The 17,712-nt window shown below is 33.8% G+C and overlaps 2 protein-coding genes across 3 annotated transcripts in view; both read right to left on the bottom strand.

Moving 5' to 3' along the window:
• LOC132299414 (probable ADP-ribosylation factor GTPase-activating protein AGD11) overlaps positions 1-8,392 on the bottom strand; it is a 34,837-nt gene extending 26,445 nt beyond the window's left edge. Inside the window, exons 1-5 of one of the 2 annotated variants that reach the window (XM_059796000.1) lie at positions 8,065-8,392; positions 7,842-7,960; positions 5,745-5,834; positions 2,967-3,051; positions 1,663-1,738 (exon numbers count right to left, since the gene is read on the bottom strand). In XM_059796000.1, the coding sequence (XP_059651983.1) occupies positions 1,663-1,738; positions 2,967-3,051; positions 5,745-5,834; positions 7,842-7,884 (294 nt within the window). In that variant the 5' untranslated portion in view covers positions 7,885-7,960; positions 8,065-8,392. The remainder of the gene's footprint in view (positions 1-1,662; positions 1,739-2,966; positions 3,052-5,744; positions 5,835-7,841; positions 7,961-8,064) is intronic. The other variant, XM_059795999.1, reaches the window with a different exon arrangement.
• A 1,729-nt stretch (positions 8,393-10,121) lies between these two features.
• On the bottom strand, positions 10,122-17,712 carry LOC132299413 (E3 ubiquitin-protein ligase DIS1-like). Its single transcript, XM_059795997.1, has 4 exons — positions 17,303-17,712; positions 12,245-12,480; positions 11,225-11,611; positions 10,122-10,894 (listed from the first exon to the last, which is right to left on the bottom strand). Exons 2-4 carry the CDS (start codon positions 12,452-12,454, stop codon positions 10,574-10,576), a joined length of 918 nt encoding a protein of 305 aa, XP_059651980.1. The 5' UTR covers positions 12,455-12,480; positions 17,303-17,712; the 3' UTR covers positions 10,122-10,573.

Here is a 17,712-nt window from a genome sequence, read left to right as displayed (position 1 = left end):
TTATCTTCTTTTTTTTTTTTCTTTTCATTTTCCTAGCAATACCTGGTAAAGCAGAATGGCAAAGTAGAATTCATGTAGTTGGCCCCAAATAGGTGAGATTTGTTAATTGGGTTGAGTATTTTTCCTGACAAAACATGATTTAAAAAATCTCATATTAGGTGGTGCTTGTACATGCTAGATCCATAACTTCAGTTAGACTGCAGGTTACATTCCTTTCCATAACTTTAGTTAAACCACATGTCACAAATCTTTAATTACTGTCTCAAGTTCTCAACATATATTAATCTGGATATGCCCCTTCTCCTAGCATTTCCCTCAAATATATATCATCAAACTCTTCCTCGCACGTGCAGTTAGACACTTAAGTGGTCATTGCTACACATGGCTAAATCATCTTACTCGATTTTCTCTAATTAATGTATGCTACTTCCATCTACTTTTTTTTTATTTCAGTACGCATTTATCTAAACATCCATAGTTTGGCAATATGAAGAAGTTATTTTGATATCAACCAACATTCTATTCCAAACCGTTCAATTAATCTTATAGCTATTTACAGAATTTTTTTTTTAAGAAACTTTTTATATGTTTATATGAGACATATAACACAACATAAGGCACTCCTCTATTCAACCAATAATAAATTAATTCTATGAGCAACATCATATCCAGTCTCTCTCCCTTATGAAAACTGGTCCAGGTAATGAAGCTTTTCACTCTTTGGTATTTCTTGGACTTCAGTCTTCACTTTATCCCCATTTTATTTTGTTTAAGACCAACTTACCTTCTTTCAGTTCTTGAGCTAACCAGCATACCTTCACTATTTATAGCAAAAAAAAAAAAAAAAGGGAAAACCCGGTCCACGAGGCTCTCACCATTGCAGGTTCTGGGTAGGGTTAGATGTACGCAGCCTTACCTCCGCATGTGGAAAGGTTATTTCCTTGTTTCAAACCCATGACCTCCAGGTCACAATGGAGCAACCTTACCGTTGCACCAAGGATCACTCTCATATTATAGCAACTAACCTTATTTTATTTTCAATAATTGCAACGATGTCATCAGTAAAGAATCGTGAATGCATCTAGTAAGTTTGCACTTTAAACATTACAAAGACAATAAGATGGGGACTTATTCTCCATCCTTAACGTAAGCCTCAGACTACAATGATATTGGAATTTTTTTATTTCTCTTAAAAGTTGTTAATATTATGCTCTTGGCCTAATCAAACATGTATTTTATCATGTCAATTAATCTATTTGTGCGCTTTTTCTTTTTAGAAGTGCACAACTTTTTGTCTATAAAGGCCTATCATGGGCTTTCTACATGACAGTAAAAACCACAAGAAAATTTTTCTTCTTTCCTCTCCACCTTTCTATTAGTCTTCTCAGTAGGCAAATGACTTTCATTATGGTCCTCCATGGGCATAAATCCAATGCTTTTTCAAACTATTGTTTAAAGGCTTAAATGGTTCTCTATTACTCTATCCAAAGTTTTTTAGAATGAACCTATCATTGATGACGTAATTATTATCCTTAACTTACACCTTTAACACTCTTTTGACAATGTTTAGACATAAGTTCAGTACAAAATTCAACTTTAGCCATGCATGATAAAAGTTAAAATCCTTGAAACTAGGAAAAGAAGCAAGTGAGGCTACTGTACCTTTGATATATGCACTCCAAGGCTTCTGTGCACTCCAGAACACTTGATACAGATAAATGCTCCAAGACTTACAGATCTGGTAATCACCAAATGATATGTTCATAATGCAGTGTAGCACTGAATAACAAAGAAATTCATATAAATGCATGTACACCCCAAGGAAGGTTCATTTGAAATGTCAATTTCAAAATATTGGAGGAATAAATGTAGGAACTGATGGGGGTTACATGGCATGTGTTGTGCCTACCCAACTGCAATAGAATTTTCAGGTTGACTGAGAACTACTAGGATGCAAGCTCAATTTGATGTGAAATCCATTACCCCACAAAGGTCATAATATGGCCTGCATTGATGTAGTGAATAATTTGGAAATTTTTGGGCAAGAGCGAAAATGTAGCAACTTCTATTAATCTTCTTTCGTAAATGTATATTCAAAATGCTAAACCATAGAAACCAAAGGTAATCCAAAAACGCATGTATGAGATGTAGAATTAGGCACATGTGAACTACTATCAAAGAAAGTTCAGAGACATATTAAGAATGTGTGGAAATTTATTCTTGAAATTTCTAGACATTCTACAGAAACGTATAAACTCACCTCAAACACAATATCATGCAAAACATAAACAAAATAATAGAAATTTAGGCAAATGTTGCAGCACATCCAATTTGTGTAAAACATCTGTATTAACAGTGCACATCCATTTTGTGTTGAACATCTGTTTTAACAATAACATCTAGAATAACATCAACATACTGGTTTTATAAAACAAAGAATTACAGTACAATATGCAAAAGTTGATCTAGGTTTTCATGAAAACTCCAGGTCATTGTTGTCTAGACTGTGATTTGTTTTCGTTCACCAAATACAATCAAGAATATGGCACACCACATGGCAAAATTACTATCTTTCCAATTGCCCTTTGTTTCGACCATTTTGCTCATTGGCCCCCACAATTACACACTTTTTTCCAATATCATGGGTGTGCCAACTCACCCTTTCTTCCAGAGTTACTATAAAGACAAAAAAAGTACTTAAAGGCTGCTACTCCCGCAACAATAGATTCTCCCCACTCACCTACATGCATATGAACAACTTCTGTACAAGCTCAAGCCTATACCAAAACTCTCCCACTCTAATTGGCGTCCATTTTATTTCAACAAAAGACAAAACTTACAAGCAAATTGGCCTCCATCTTAATTGGAAGTCATGAACAGATACGGGTTTTCATTGACTCTAATTAAGATCAAGCAAAGATAATGCGTGAAAATTCCTAGTTTAAGTATTCAAATAGGATACTTACACCCATTTTGGATCTGGAGATCCACAATCAGCACAGAATCTATTGCTGGATTGACATAAAAGATTCTCCAGCCTTCCTTGTGGACCTGAGTAATGGAAGACATGAGTTACAGAAAGCATGTAAGAGTTACATAAGCTGAATGAATTAAACTCAAGCCCGTGAAGATATATAGTTTGACAAGACAACAATGAACTTGCATAACCAAGACAACAGGACAATGGCCTAGCGGTACCAGGTTCCTACTTCCCAAAGGGAGGTCAGGGGTTCAAACCTCAATGGAGGCCTTTGTGTGTGAGTACCAACTAAGAAAAAAAAATTTGATATATGGAAATCAAATACAATAAAGTAAAAACAATTTGAGCCTGAAGCCCATAGAACAGATATGAGTTTCCAAATTATCCAATGCAGAAAATAATTCTAAACTAATGATGTTACGGGAACAAAAGCAATAAACAAGGGAAGAAAATTGCCAAAAACAGTTATACATGTAAGTAATAAATTATCTAACCTGCCAAAAGAAAAGAAAAGAAACATAAGCAATTTGTTCACATTAAATTATAGCACCAGATGAGATTTTTGAAATAGAAAAATATAAGCTGAATAACTATGCATCTGAAACTTGTTAGTGTCTTGAGGTCTAGGATTTTTCTGGAAAGTACATTATTGATTCATGGTTTTTCCAGCTAGTGTCTCGGTTCAAAGGTTCAGCTGATGACATACCAAAGTCTGGGAAAATATAAACAAATAAGTTCTGCGTGAAGAATTATATAAAAAATTCTGTGTCATAACCTTAGCATTTTCTTTGGGAGAAACAGTAACTTGAAAACAATCAACTTTGATAAGATGAACAAAATGCCATTGAATACAACCACATTTATCAACTACTGAAGAGGGTCAGAAAAAGAGAAAAAGATGACAAAATATCTTCCAATATCTCATTACTATTTATTAGACAAGACAATTTTGTCATGGAATAAAAGAGATAAAGGAGGAGCAATCCTCCTAAACAAGGTCTATGAGGAGGAAGAGTGTGACAAAGAGGAAGAGTAAGAAGAAAAAAGAGGATAAACAAAGAACGGAAGGAAAAGAGAGAGAGAGAGAGAGAGAAGAAAGATACTCAAACGTTGATTATAGTAAGGAGGGACCCCAAGAATGGGACGATTGACCATCTATAAAAGATAAAAATAAAAAAGGTTCATCTCTCAGGGCTTTGGTCAATATCTTAAGAATACTCCTTTTATTCAGTGGCGTAGCCAGAAATTTCCTTTAGTGGGGGCAATTTTTAACAACAATATATATATATTATTTGAACCAAAATAATATATGTAAAAATTAAACAGTACTAAATATAAAAAGAATATTTTTCATATTCTGAAAGCACACAGTCGAGTTTTCAAAATGTTCATGGCATAATAATAGTAAATTTAGATGATAAAAAAATATATATCAGATTACCTGTCTCCGCACTGCAGTATTTTTTTGGATTTTGTGAATTTTTGAAATATTGAAGACTCACCGAAAGAGAAATGTTGAGGATTGAAAACGTGATGGAAATTAAAAACGCATTTATTTGTGACAAAGTCAAAAGTGTGAAAGAATATCTTGTATTTTTGGGTAGGAAAGAATATAATATTTTGAGAAAGTGGAAAAAAAAATATCATATTTTTTGGAAAGATTATATTCCTTTTTTTTTTTTATAATACCGTGAATGGTCATTTGGTTATATATACATAGTATATATATATACAATGTCAACTTTTAGTGGGGACAATTATACAAATATAAAAATATTTCCATATAAAATTAAAAAAATTAAAAATTCAGTGGGGGCAGCTGCCCCGACTTGTCCCTATGTGGCTACGCCACTGCTTTTATTGAATATGTGCTTCCATACACGTGTGGGGAATGAAAAAGAGACTAAACAAGAGCACAGTTTATAATTGTGAGGCTTCATCAATTGGTTGATGATAAATTCAAGATCGATATAATCACAATTTAAGTATACACAAACAACCATAAACATGCATAGGAAAATGGAGTTAATGAATTTTATATCCCAGAAGTGCATATCTTTAAATGCACTTTTCCTCTTTATGAACTCATTTCTAGTTTTATATTAATCCTTAGTTACTCCACTCAAAAACGAATGCATTCTATAGGTGTAATATGCAGAAACATAGGGAAATAATTTCTTTCCATGACTGGCGAAAAAGATAACTCAATCCAGATATGAATAGAGTTGGTTGGTAGGTATGACATATCAAGATTATAGTCCAATTATGTCCACTAAACTAGGCAGCACAATATGCATTGTATTTTAAGGTTAAAAGATATTTTTTAACTAAAATAAGAACTCATAAAAAGCAGAAGCAAATTTCAGTTTCGGAAAGGTATATCCAACAAGTACTTCTACTGGGATATTAAAGATATGGAGGATAGTAGGCTATCTAATGCAGTGATTAAACAAATTACTTCCAGGAATAACACGCTGCCAAGAAAGATCAAAGAATTTTTTGGTTTTTAAATGTGCTGACCTTTATATATTGCATGTCTTGATTGTTATTTGTATTCCAGATATCATTTAGCTCTAAGATGAAGCAAACTAACACTAATTGGACAGAGATGAATTAGGGAAAAAATAAAAATAAAAAAATTTGGACAGGGATGAGGAATGTAGCAAGTAAATATAAGCATGATGAGACAAAAAAAATAAAAATTTGAAGCATAGTACAAAATATAACATTCAAACAAGAAACTGAAACATTTTATCTCACATACTGGAAGACTTCATCTGTCCTTCCCTTCTGCTGCATTTCAAACTTGTTGAGCCTTCTGCGGACAAGAGGTCGTAGAGACGAGAACTTGACCCTAAATGCACCATCAATGATCAAATAGTCACACATCCATTATAAAACAGAGTTTTTTTTTTTCGTAAAAGAACTATCATAGTAGGAACGTAATCTTGCTTTCTCAAGGTAATCAACCTCATGCATGTAGAATAATATCAGAAGCACAAACACTTCTATGAAGGTGTTGGACACATGTTAGCACTGACACTTCACGGGCACTTTTGAACATGTGCCTGACACTTCATGGGCGTATCCATAATTAAAATACAATTTTCATTATTTAGGAAACCTGGCCAACATTATGCAACACAAGTCTCATACAGCACAAAAATATCTAAGAGTAGCTATGTCCGATAATCTTGTCCACAATATGAACACATCCCAAAAATGTCCAATATTTTCCTCTTAAGAAAAAAAAAATGACATTATATGAATGGTGGTCACCACAAGTCAAGCATGCATATAAAAAATAATGAATTTCTTATTGATTGGGGAAAGAACCCTAATGACTAAGAACTGAGACTAGTTTGTAGACAGAAGAAGATAAGAGGAACCAAAATGGATATGGCATGTGTTGAAATCATAACCAAAACACTTGGTAGCGCCGTCCAACGGAATTGTTTGACAGGGGAGGCTAGTGAAATTTTCGATTTAGCAGGAGAGGCTGCTATTATTATGCTATACTTAAAGGGATCCCTTTTCTTTTAGCCCTCTATCCCTGCCCTTTGGCCTCATTATGTCTTCTAAGTGGTTTCAGTCATGTTTATTTCCACCAATTGTTTTCTCATTTACTCCGCATTGCCATTTCACCATAAGACAAACCCCATGCCTTCTCAATTGTGAGTTTAAAATTATACCCATTCTAGGTAATGAACCTAGTTTCTAGCTTACTCATCTTTGAATCATTTGCATAAACCACGAGCATGAAAGCCACTAAATCCTTTAAAGGAAGCACCCCAAAATGTGTTTATAACGAAGACTAATGAGTTCGAAAAACTCTGACAACTAAAGGACCAGTCAAACAAAACTCTTATTAGGTCCTCCATTTTGGTGATTCCACAATGGGAATCCATTGAGAACAGCAGTTAATTGCAGATGAAAGTTTAAGTATCTAATCATAGATTAATAATTTCTCTGCTGAGAGATAAATAACATAAAAATGTCAAAAAAATAAAAAAACCGCGCATTGATCATAATTTCAATCAAAATCTGAGGATAAAAGATAGATGATTAAAATCTTAAAACTTCATCAACGAACTTAATTTCGCCGTTTCCTCATGCTTCTAGCCCTATAGCGGACCAAAATTTATATGCCACATGATTCTAGACAGAAGACATAACCCCTTACCCCTCAACTTGTTTCCGCACAATCAAAAGACCAAATGGTGGCCAAACATTAATCATTTCGGCAGCAAATTCAAAATCTTTTTTATTTATTTGTAAGTAATAGTAGGTTAAAATCTTCAAGCGCAAGAGTTCCTGAGATTTGATTGTGCTTTACTTATGAACGCCCTCTGACCCGATCAGAATAAGGTTACAACTTCTCCAACAAACTGTACTAGCTGAAAGGCTGGCTCAGTAAAGGAGGATGAAAATTCCGCCTCCACAAGCAAGAAAATGTCTTATTTGAAAAGAGAATAAAGTGATAGTGAAACAGCTATTAATGCTCTCTCACTATCAAGTATTTTGTTCATATGAAGATGGTGGTGATAGTAATAGTCTAATCTAACCCAGGATAGATTTATTACTTTCTTAGCAAAATCTCTTTGTCAATCATAGCTCCTCATCATGTGTAGTTGAGGTTTACAATATCACTCCATGCTCCACAATTCCAAGCCTTGAAAATTGTATTTATCCAGGTAATAAAATAAAAAATCAATTTCCATGAGCACCAAAACCTCATTTTACCCTTCCAACAATCCTAATCTCAATATAAATACAAAATCATCTATAAAATATACACAAAGCAATATTCAAACTTAAGAACAAGGCATATAATTTTCCTCAACAAAGAGAAATAAATTACCAGATAATTTGTCGGATTCGGGCCTTTCTTGCTGCATGAACATTTTGGCATCTGAAATTTATACCCAGATTGAAGAAACTGCTACAATCCCAATTGAACCATGTTTTTTGGATTCTTTTCTGCATCAAACGAAATGGGTGTTTTTGGGAAATTCTAACCGATTAAACTAGTAACAAAATGATCCAAAGTGATGGAAAGAGAAATAGAGAGAAGAGAAAACCACCTCTGATAAAAAGCATCTTTGTATATGTTGGATGAAATTTGTTTGGTACTGTTGGGGATGGATTGAGAACCATAATCGAACAGTGCATAATCTACATGGTAAAATACTTCATATAAATATATAATATATATATCTATATATATGGGTGTGAATATGTTTGTTTTTTTTGTTGTATATGCTGGAATTATGGAAAGAAACAGAGCTAAAAGATTGAGGAAAGATTGAGAATTGTGATGATGATGAAACGTGAATGCCAACACCCAGAAGGAAATCCAATTATGATGAAGAAAAAAAGTTTTGGTGGTTGGTTGATCACCAAATCATATCAATGATTGAGGGGTTTTAGTCCCGCGCGCTTTTTAGGCGCGTATTACACACCACATATCCAAACGTTTTTTTTTTTTGGTAAATAACTCATTTACCCATTTTGCCCCTGCCGACTTGAATCTCAACGATCCTATATGAGCATTTCACTTGTACACCTCAAGTGTGTGGAACTATGATGCGACAAGGAAAACGGCAGGAACCAAATTACGGTTTGAAATTTCATGAGATTAAGGAAGAACAAGTTGTTCCAGCTCGATGTCATCAAGAATTTATCCTCAGTGACAACAAAATTACCTAATTACATTTACGTGACATATAGCTGGAGCAATATGCATTGTTAAGTTTGTTTACATGACAATTTAGAGAAGGTGTTGATTGATTAATGTGAAGATGTTAAATTGATTAATTCCTCGTTAAGAATAAAAAAGGATTAAAATAACTTCATCATTTTTTTTTTTTTTTTTTTCTAATGTACATTATTATATGTTAAACTATGATAAGTGTGATTTAGAAAATAAAAATATAGGAAATTAATGGCTATGTTAGTTAGACATTTCTTGTTTGGTGAAATTAAGTAGTTAAACATTTTAAGTTTTAAGTAGTACTTGTATATTATAAAAATAAAAAATAAAATAATTGACATTCAAAATGAGGACTTGACACCATAGGGCCGCCCAGGTAAGGCGATCACCTAGGGCCTCAAATTTTATGATCATATTGCAAATATAGTGGTATATGTCCGACATTCATGTCATAATTTCCAGAATTAAAAGACAATATATATTTATATATCATGTAAATTTATGACAATAAATAACGTTCAAAATAAAAAAAGATTGTGGTAATAAACGTAGGTACTTATAATATCAATTTATATATATTTAACATATCAATTTATATATGTTAGACCATAATTTTTATGGTAACAATAATTTGTTTCTATCCTTTCCCTTTTAAAGAAAAAAAATTATTATATTTAAACTTAGAAATTGATTTATTTTATTATTATATTCTTTTTGGGCTCATGTGTATGCATGGCACTCCTTTAAGCCATGTCCAAACAACCAAATTATTTTTTTGAGTTACAAGTCTTAAGAGAAATTTTACCAGGAGGAACAAAAAAAGCAATTGAAGTATTTAATTTTATAAAAATGTTAAAGTTATTATTTTCCAAATGATTGAAATGCATATAGAGTATTATTGACTATATCAATTACAGTTCCATTAAGAAAAAAATTTCAAAGTTGAAGTTGATCAAATCTTACCTACAGCGACGTTATAATAAAGATTGAATGAATTGACTATGATATCTATTGAAAAAGATAAGTTAGAGAAAGTGAGAAACTTGATTGGATTACTTTAATTAATAACATAAACTTTTTGTCCGTGTTAAACCTTATAAAGAGCGCCGTATAAGTTCGCCAATGTTACTGCAGTATGATTTAGTCTGAAGTTCGAGTTCGAGATAAAAGCTAAAAGCATCTACGTGTAAGAGTGAGCACTCTCGGAATATAAATTTTCCTTGGAAGTAGGAAGAGAATGCCTTAACATAGTAATTTTTAATGTCTGAACTCGTCTGTGCATGTTGTTATACAATGCACTATATAAACATCACAATCGACAAGCATCACAGTTCACAACTCCTAAATTCGAGATACTAGCTTCGTACAACACAAATAAAGGAGTACAATCAAAGCAATGATATAGCTTTATCATGGTTCAACAATATATTAATCATAAATCACATCGAAAGTTCCTTTTCCCCATAAACACGTCGTTGACTCAAAAGCTCCTGCACTTGCAATTAATCAAAGTCCAAGAATCAACAATGATGTAACTTTATCATGGTTCAACAATATATCAATGATAAATTACATCAAAAGTTCTTCTTTCCCCATAAACACCTCGTCGACACAACAGGTCATGCACTTCGAAGACCCAGACTTTTTAGACTACTACTAACACATAAATCTAACAAATCTATGGAAAAAACAGTAACCATTGCAGGCATCACAAGTATTCCGATTCTATGTATTTGATGGACGGAAATGCAAAGAGAGTTTGCCTCCAACAATCCTAAGAATACATTGATCGGAAGACTCCATGCGCTGCTGCTATGGAATACCAATCTACTCGCCATTAAGGTAAACTCGATGGGTGAGAAGTTGGAGAGTGAATCCAATCATTGTTCTTTCCAAATTCTACCGGTCACCCTAAGCTTCAGTTCCTTCCGGTCTCCCCCTGAAAAGAAAAGAGCCATGTTGCGTTGGATTATGAGACCATCAAAACTGTCACGAACCTTCCGGTGACTATCCCTAATGCTTCTAGGCACCCCTTGCCAAACCATCTTCCTCCCATTGCCTCCAACCTCAAGACTGTAGCTATAGTTCTTTGCCTCGTTATCATCGCCCATGAACCGCAAGAATGCTATGTAGACGGGAGCCATCCCAAGCTGGAATGCTTCGAAATGCAAACAGAAATACTGCCCAAAACAACTGAATACCTGGAGATTGGAAAAGGACAAACATTTATCACTTACACGAGATCAAAGGTTCAAATGCACATTGACTTTGGTAAAATTATAATCAGACATCGGTGACTTCTAAAAAGGAATTTATGACTTGTCCAACTCCCTTCTGTCAAATAAAAGAGGGTGCCAAATTTTAGTGACCTTTTATTTCAATTCTTTTAGGTTTCAACAAAATGACTAAACAGCATCACCACAACATTTTTGGTGCACTGTGAAAACATCAATATCAATAAAAATGATGTAGCTGTCGAAATTTAATTCTGGCATTAAATGACATCAAATGGGACAAAGACAAAGCAATACCGTAAGCATCCATGTAGCGTTTTCAACCTCTTGTGGATTTGACTTAACATAACGATGATTGAAAGTACTGCCATTATGCATGTCAACTTTGTGGTCATCTTTGAGATGAGTTACCAGATAAGGAATATCACCCATGACTGTGCACTCTGATCCAGCATAGGGGCAAGTATAGGGTCTGAAAACACACTGGGATTCATGTTTTAGCTTGCTGTAGTAAGGGTAGATGCCCATGCACCCGAAACTCTGATATTTACAGGGAAGTTCAAGTGAAGCAGCCACCTTCTCCAATGCAAGACATCTGATATTGCCAAGTTCATGCCTGCAAGTGGGGCACCGGTTGTGCACTCTAGGCTTGCAGCCAGAACACAATGTGTGACCATTTGAACACTACAACCAAGAACAGCAATAAACAACAGCAACCATAAAAATGATATTCTCTGTGGAAAAGAAACAAAAGTAAAAATAAAATAAAAATTCTTAGATAAAGATATAAGCATGTGTTGGTCACACACTCACACTAGAAGTCTTGAACAAAACCGGGAGAGTGGAGAGTGGGGAATGAGATTCTTTCTATAATAAACACAAAAACTTTGTCCAAAAAATGAAATATTAAAAGAACCGGAAGAAAGTATACCTTTTGGAAACCATACTGTTGATATTAAATTAGTTCATTAATCAGAAAGATTGTTTAGATACTGTCAAATTGCAAAGTTCAACTTTTCCAATTTTAAAATGACAATATCCTGATTTTTTTTTTTTTTTATAAAAAAAATCAATATTAAACAAGAAAATGTAATTTAAATTAATTTCAAGAAGAATCAAAACTTCAAATACAGAAGGTTTAGCAAAAATGAAAAGTCCTGAATGGGATATCAACAACCAAATACAGAAGGTTTTTAGCTTTTCCATGTGTAATGGATCCGTTAGAAACAATCATCTTCAATTAAATCAAATTACAACTATTATGAACATCAAGAAAAAAAAAAGGCCATTCAAGCTGACGAATTTAACAAATCAAACCTGATGGATAGGAGGATACATGGCATTTAAGCACACAGGACATTCCAACAATTCACGAACACCACTAGAGACAGCCAAATTAGGTTTCGGATCATTTTGAGAAGTATCATTCACATGTTCACTAATTTCCATCATGTCTTCATTTTGAGGAGGATCAACAACCTCAGGTTTAATCCGCATGTCATCAAAATAAGCATTTCCAGTTGACATCGCCACTAAGACCAACTGCTCACTACCTATGCCAAAGTAAAATTAAAAATAGTAAGGCACAATGGAACTTGCATTGCAATTAAGATAGGTACATATATATTCGGCTCAAAATATGACAGTATAGAAAAGCAAATTCTTAATGCAACAAATCAGATTAATATAATAATTCAGCTAAATGTGGTCAGACTTCCTTCCATGTCCACAAATGTATAATATGACCTTCAATCGTGTATAGGCAAATGTAACATGTAGAACAATAAAATCCCATTTCCCCATGAGGCAAGCCAATTAAATCTTCAATTGATATAACAGTGTTGTCAATTTCTGTTTCCATTTAGTACACTTTCTTCTTGTTTCCAGCATCAGCAGTATTGTTTGATTCATCGAGCTTTCGTTGTCCTTGTTTTCTTCTTCCTTGTAAATAAGGTGAGTTGAACCCAAGCACGGGAACTCAAATTAATACCAGTGACCACTGACCACTTAACCAAAACAATCTTTTATATGATACTAGATGACTTATTTTTTGGTAACTGATCAATATGCAAGGATTTAAACCTCATATGTACTTATAGATAGGTAGATAGTAGAGAGTAGATAGACACATTTGTATCTACAAAAATGTGTGTGTGTGTGTGCGCGCACAGACTAAAAAAATTATTTCTAAATTTTGTCACTTTCTAGTAACCTAGAACAGACCTATCATGTCCATTACATGCTAGCTACCGAGCATCTTAGCCACTAAAAGATTACTTGTCATGCCTTAGTTCATTTCTCAACATTTATCGGTGTGCTAAATCATTAATTCCTTGATAATTCCGAAGTCTAATTGGAATTAGAAACAGTTGCCCAAACTTTCATAGTTTTATACTCTATTTCTGAGAACTGTCAAGTGTTGATTGAGAGATACAAAACCTTCATTTGGGCACACTTCCTTGGCCAAAGAATGATTTTAAATAACAGCCATTACTGTTGCATAACAACACTACTATTAGTTTGATCCGATACGCCCTGTTACAACATTGCTGAAAAAATTTCAAGGCTGTAATGGCCGCTACCCTGCAATAACTACCGTTGCAGACTGTAACAGCACCATATCGGCCAATTCTGGAAGTGATATAAAACCATGACTTTTCATTCTTTTCTCACTTTCCCAAATTTCAAAATTCTTAGGTATAGCGCGGAAAGAGGAAAAATAAGATGCCGTTAGAGCCCAGGCTTGCTCTAGGGCAACAGTCAAATAAGACAAAAAGAATGTACTCTTAAATCATCATACCTAGCCTTCAAGAGTTATTACCTACAATTTAACAATAGATTTCAAGTCAAAAGCTTGCAAAGCTTTATTTTTCAACTATTTTCCCCTTTACAATCTTTTTCAAGTGAGACCTAAAATTAAATTGCTATTTTGATATTTTTATGGAGACAGCCTAGTGGCATTTTAAGTGATAACAGAATACCAAATAGGTTTAAAGGAAAAAATCCAAACAACCATTATTAGACCAACTATTCTATTACAGAGCAGACTGTTAGGCTTTAAAAAAAGGAACAAAGAACAATGCATTCATTAACGGATATGAGAATTTTAATATGGATGGTTGGAATGAGTAGACGATATAGGGTTACTAAAGAAAGTGAAAGAAAAATTAGGAGTGACACCCATTAGTGAGAAATAAGAGAAACTAGACTTAGATGGTACGGACACATACAATGACCTAGTAAGGAGAGGATTAGTTTTTATAGACGGCAAAATTAATGTAGCATGAAGTTATTAAAAATCAAATATAATAGGTGAGACCGTGAGATGCCGTTTAATGTAAAAGATGGAAAAATAAAATTCTTGTGGCTGACCCCATTCATGTGGAATAAAGGAAAGGATAATAAATGATGATGATGATTTGATGTATATGGAGTGATTGTTGGTATATCTCGTTTCCACTGATTATTTTCAAATTTTCTATAATGAATAAGTTATTAATTAACTAAATATAATCTTTTGAATCATTGTATTATACAAAGTTGTGAAGTTAGTTTGTTAATGTTTAGGTGCATTTCTGGTCAAAAAATCAGCAAAAGGTAAAAACTAAAAAGGCTTTTATTGCTAGTAGTGACTTAGTTCAATGTAGCAATCATTGCCTATACTAGATAATCATAAATAATCTTTAACCATTCAATAAATTTCATTAGATTACAACACAGCCAGCTGCCATTGTTATATAAACTCCTCCCTTCTCAATGATGTTCCTTGCAACATCAGTCTCAAAAACCCCAACATCAGTCTCAAAAATTATTAGTCGTAAAAAAATTAGAACTTTGGTAGTGCAACCAGATATTGACAAAATTTAGGTAATATGACTGCAGATAATTATTATTCACACTCAGATAATAATTTATCACAATCAAGTTGCTTATAATGCAAGTCAAGTCTCCTTCCTAGTCCCTACATTTGGGGGGAAAAATAAGAAAAAAGTGGCTGACAGTGAATGATTGGTGACCTCTTTATTCACACTTTTTTTTTTTTTTTTTTTTTTTTTTATATGTAGACATCTTTATTCACACATAAAATGCAAATCCCAATATAGAGAGTACATTAATTACGATGAACTCATCTTTAGAAAAATGGGAAACAAAAACCATTGGCCTGAAATATCAGGCTTTATCTTGATGATTTACCACATTATGTTGTCCGAAACTTATAATGGAATAGTAACATTGAAAGAAGCAATAGATGAAATTGATCTTGTCTGAATAAGAGAGAGTAACAACCACTGAAACATTATGACTGCATCAAATGATCAATCCACGTGAAACAATTACCACATGCATCCCCTTGAACAGATGTGGATGAAAACCAACAGAGAAATCTTGCAAATAAAAGCACCAACATGGAGGCAAAATTTTTATTAAATTTAACTCATGGCACAAAAACAAATCCACCAGCTATTTTGATAACATAACTACTAACTCCATAACAAGACAGATCCCCTTCCCCCCACGCAAGATGGAGATATCTACTGCAGGACAAAACATATTTTCCAATAAAAATTTTACCCGCATCAAAAAGATTCTATCAAGTGTATTAGTAGTGTAATCAATTTATATCCTCATCTATCTATACTCAAATACAGTAAATACCATAGAGGATGAATTCAACCGTTCAATGCAGCACTGAGATCCCATTTTGGAACAAATTCAATTGTCAATTCTTGGATCTTGGCTACTAAGAAGACCATACCACCAATTGCACAACAAAGTACCTTAACTACCATTATGTCCATTTTTTCACTGGAAAATTGTCCACGTCTTTACCTTTGAAAACGAGAAAAACAACATCAAATAAGCAATCAACTGAATTAAGTTCTAGCGGAACGCCTCTAGTTCTCAAAGAGATGCTTGCACCTAGCCACGACATAATCTCGTCAAGTCAACTAAAGCTAGAAGCTTGCAATGCTTGCATTATCAAGTCAAGGAGAATAAAGCTATAGTCACAAATGCCTTGGCTATGTAACTAATAACATTCTAGAGAAAAAGAGAGAGAGAGACTAGCTACCAATTTGAATCCCAAAAAATAAAAACAAAAAAAATGTATTAGGAAACTTGCATAACAAAAATGATTGTCATTGTGGCCACCATTAACCATCTCCCACTATGATTTAAATAAATCGCAACAACTGGCCATTGGCACCCAGTAAAGACATCATGTATCCTAATGTTGGTGACCATGAGATAAAGATGGTTGTCATTGTTGTCTGTGTTACGGTACTTCTTTCAATTGATCAATGGCTGGACAGAATCACACGCACTTGTTGATGCAGACCCATCATTTGTCATGGGATTGAACACAAAGGTGTCCACCTTTATCTATATCAATGTGTGCTTAAAACTAGTGTTCCATGAATTTTGCTTTGAATCTTTCTATATATTTTTTTACGGTAGTAGCAATATTGTTATATATGCACCTAACTACCTATTAGAACTCCTCATACAACCACTTATGTTTTGTTAATCAATACAAAGAGACGCACGTGTGGACATGCACACAAACGGTGTCCTATAACATTAATTTGATGCCACTTTTGTACATTCTGATAGTTTCCAAGTAAAAATTATTTGTCCACATTGAAACACAGTATTCTTGTCTTCACATATGATGGGAAGCCTCTAATCTAAAATTTCATCAGTTATCTGAATCACAAAATGAAATCTTATGCTTTTTGCGTATAAATTCATTACATGAAAAAGATTCTATCAAACTTAGACAGCAGATTTATATTTTTGAACTATCCATTTCTTAGTTTTATACTTCGCCAGAGCTTAGCCCATTAAAATCCAAAATGTCTCAACACTACCAATTATACAGCGAAGTACTTCAACTTTCAGTACTGCATTAGAGCATTTCCACCGAAAATTTTTCATGCAATTGCATATAAAACTAACACGTTTCAACCATGAACCATTAGCACTGACCCCATAACTTAATGATAATTCCATGAAGCAAATAAAAGCACATTTGTTGAGTATTTCTAATTATATAAATCTGGAATAGATATAGTAAAAGTTTGATGTCCCTTTGACATTGCTTTCTCCATTTTAATCAAATATATCGGGCTAATCAGAACAGTTAAATATCTATATTGGTATAAAACTGAAAAAATTATACCCTCAATCTCAAACCCACATAAACGTCCAGATTTTAAGAAATAAATAAATAAAAATACAACAACAACAACAACAAACAGATTAGGAAAATAAAACATCACCGAAACTCACGGAAAATCTAGACAATCACTGAAAAATCAAAACACAGAAAGGCAAACAGATCCACGAAGATAGAGATTTAGAAAGAGAAACTACCTTGAAATGGCGTTGCAATCACAAATCAAATCCGCATTCAGATAGACAACAAGTTGGACTTTTGCAGTCTCTTCTGTATATTGAAATCGGACACCCCGCCAACGAAAAACAATAATAGAATCTAAAATCAGAAAATTTTCAAATTTCGAAAGAGAGAGAGGGGGAGGAGGGGGACAGGAGTGTAGGCACTGTCGAAGATACAAACAAGAAGAAAAGAGTTTGTACTTCCCTCTCGGAGTTTTCAAAATGCGAGCTTTCCTCGATACGAATCGAAACCCTAGAAAGTAATACAGTGCGTTGACGAATCAATTTGAATTCATCCTAGAGAGAGAGGAAAGATATTAACTACTGGGCGCCAAGAGAGCGTGCAGTTAGAGAGAGGAAGAGAGAGCGAGAGTAAAGACAAGCGT

The sequence above is a fragment of the Cornus florida genome, unplaced genomic scaffold (assembly GCF_030987335.1).
Source record: "Cornus florida cultivar Cherokee Brave unplaced genomic scaffold, ASM3098733v1 CherokeeBrave_3.0.0_Hap2_Chr03, whole genome shotgun sequence".
Classification (NCBI taxonomy): domain Eukaryota; kingdom Viridiplantae; phylum Streptophyta; class Magnoliopsida; order Cornales; family Cornaceae; genus Cornus; species Cornus florida.
This window is presented reverse-complemented; position numbering and strand designations above follow the sequence as displayed.

What these genes read in the sequence shown, in the direction of transcription:
- LOC132299413 (XM_059795997.1), bottom strand. Translation starts at nt 12,454, where the DNA reads ATGTCAACTGGAAATGCTTATTTTGATGACATGCGGATTAAACCTGAG. An exon ending in TGTATCCTCCTATCCATCAG is followed by an intron (nt 11,612 to 12,244) that starts GTTTGATTTGTT and finishes TCTTGGTTGTAG; the next exon opens with TGTTCAAATGGTCACACATT. An exon ending in ACGCTACATGGATGCTTACG is followed by an intron (nt 10,895 to 11,224) that starts GTATTGCTTTGT and finishes TCCAATCTCCAG; the next exon opens with GTATTCAGTTGTTTTGGGCA.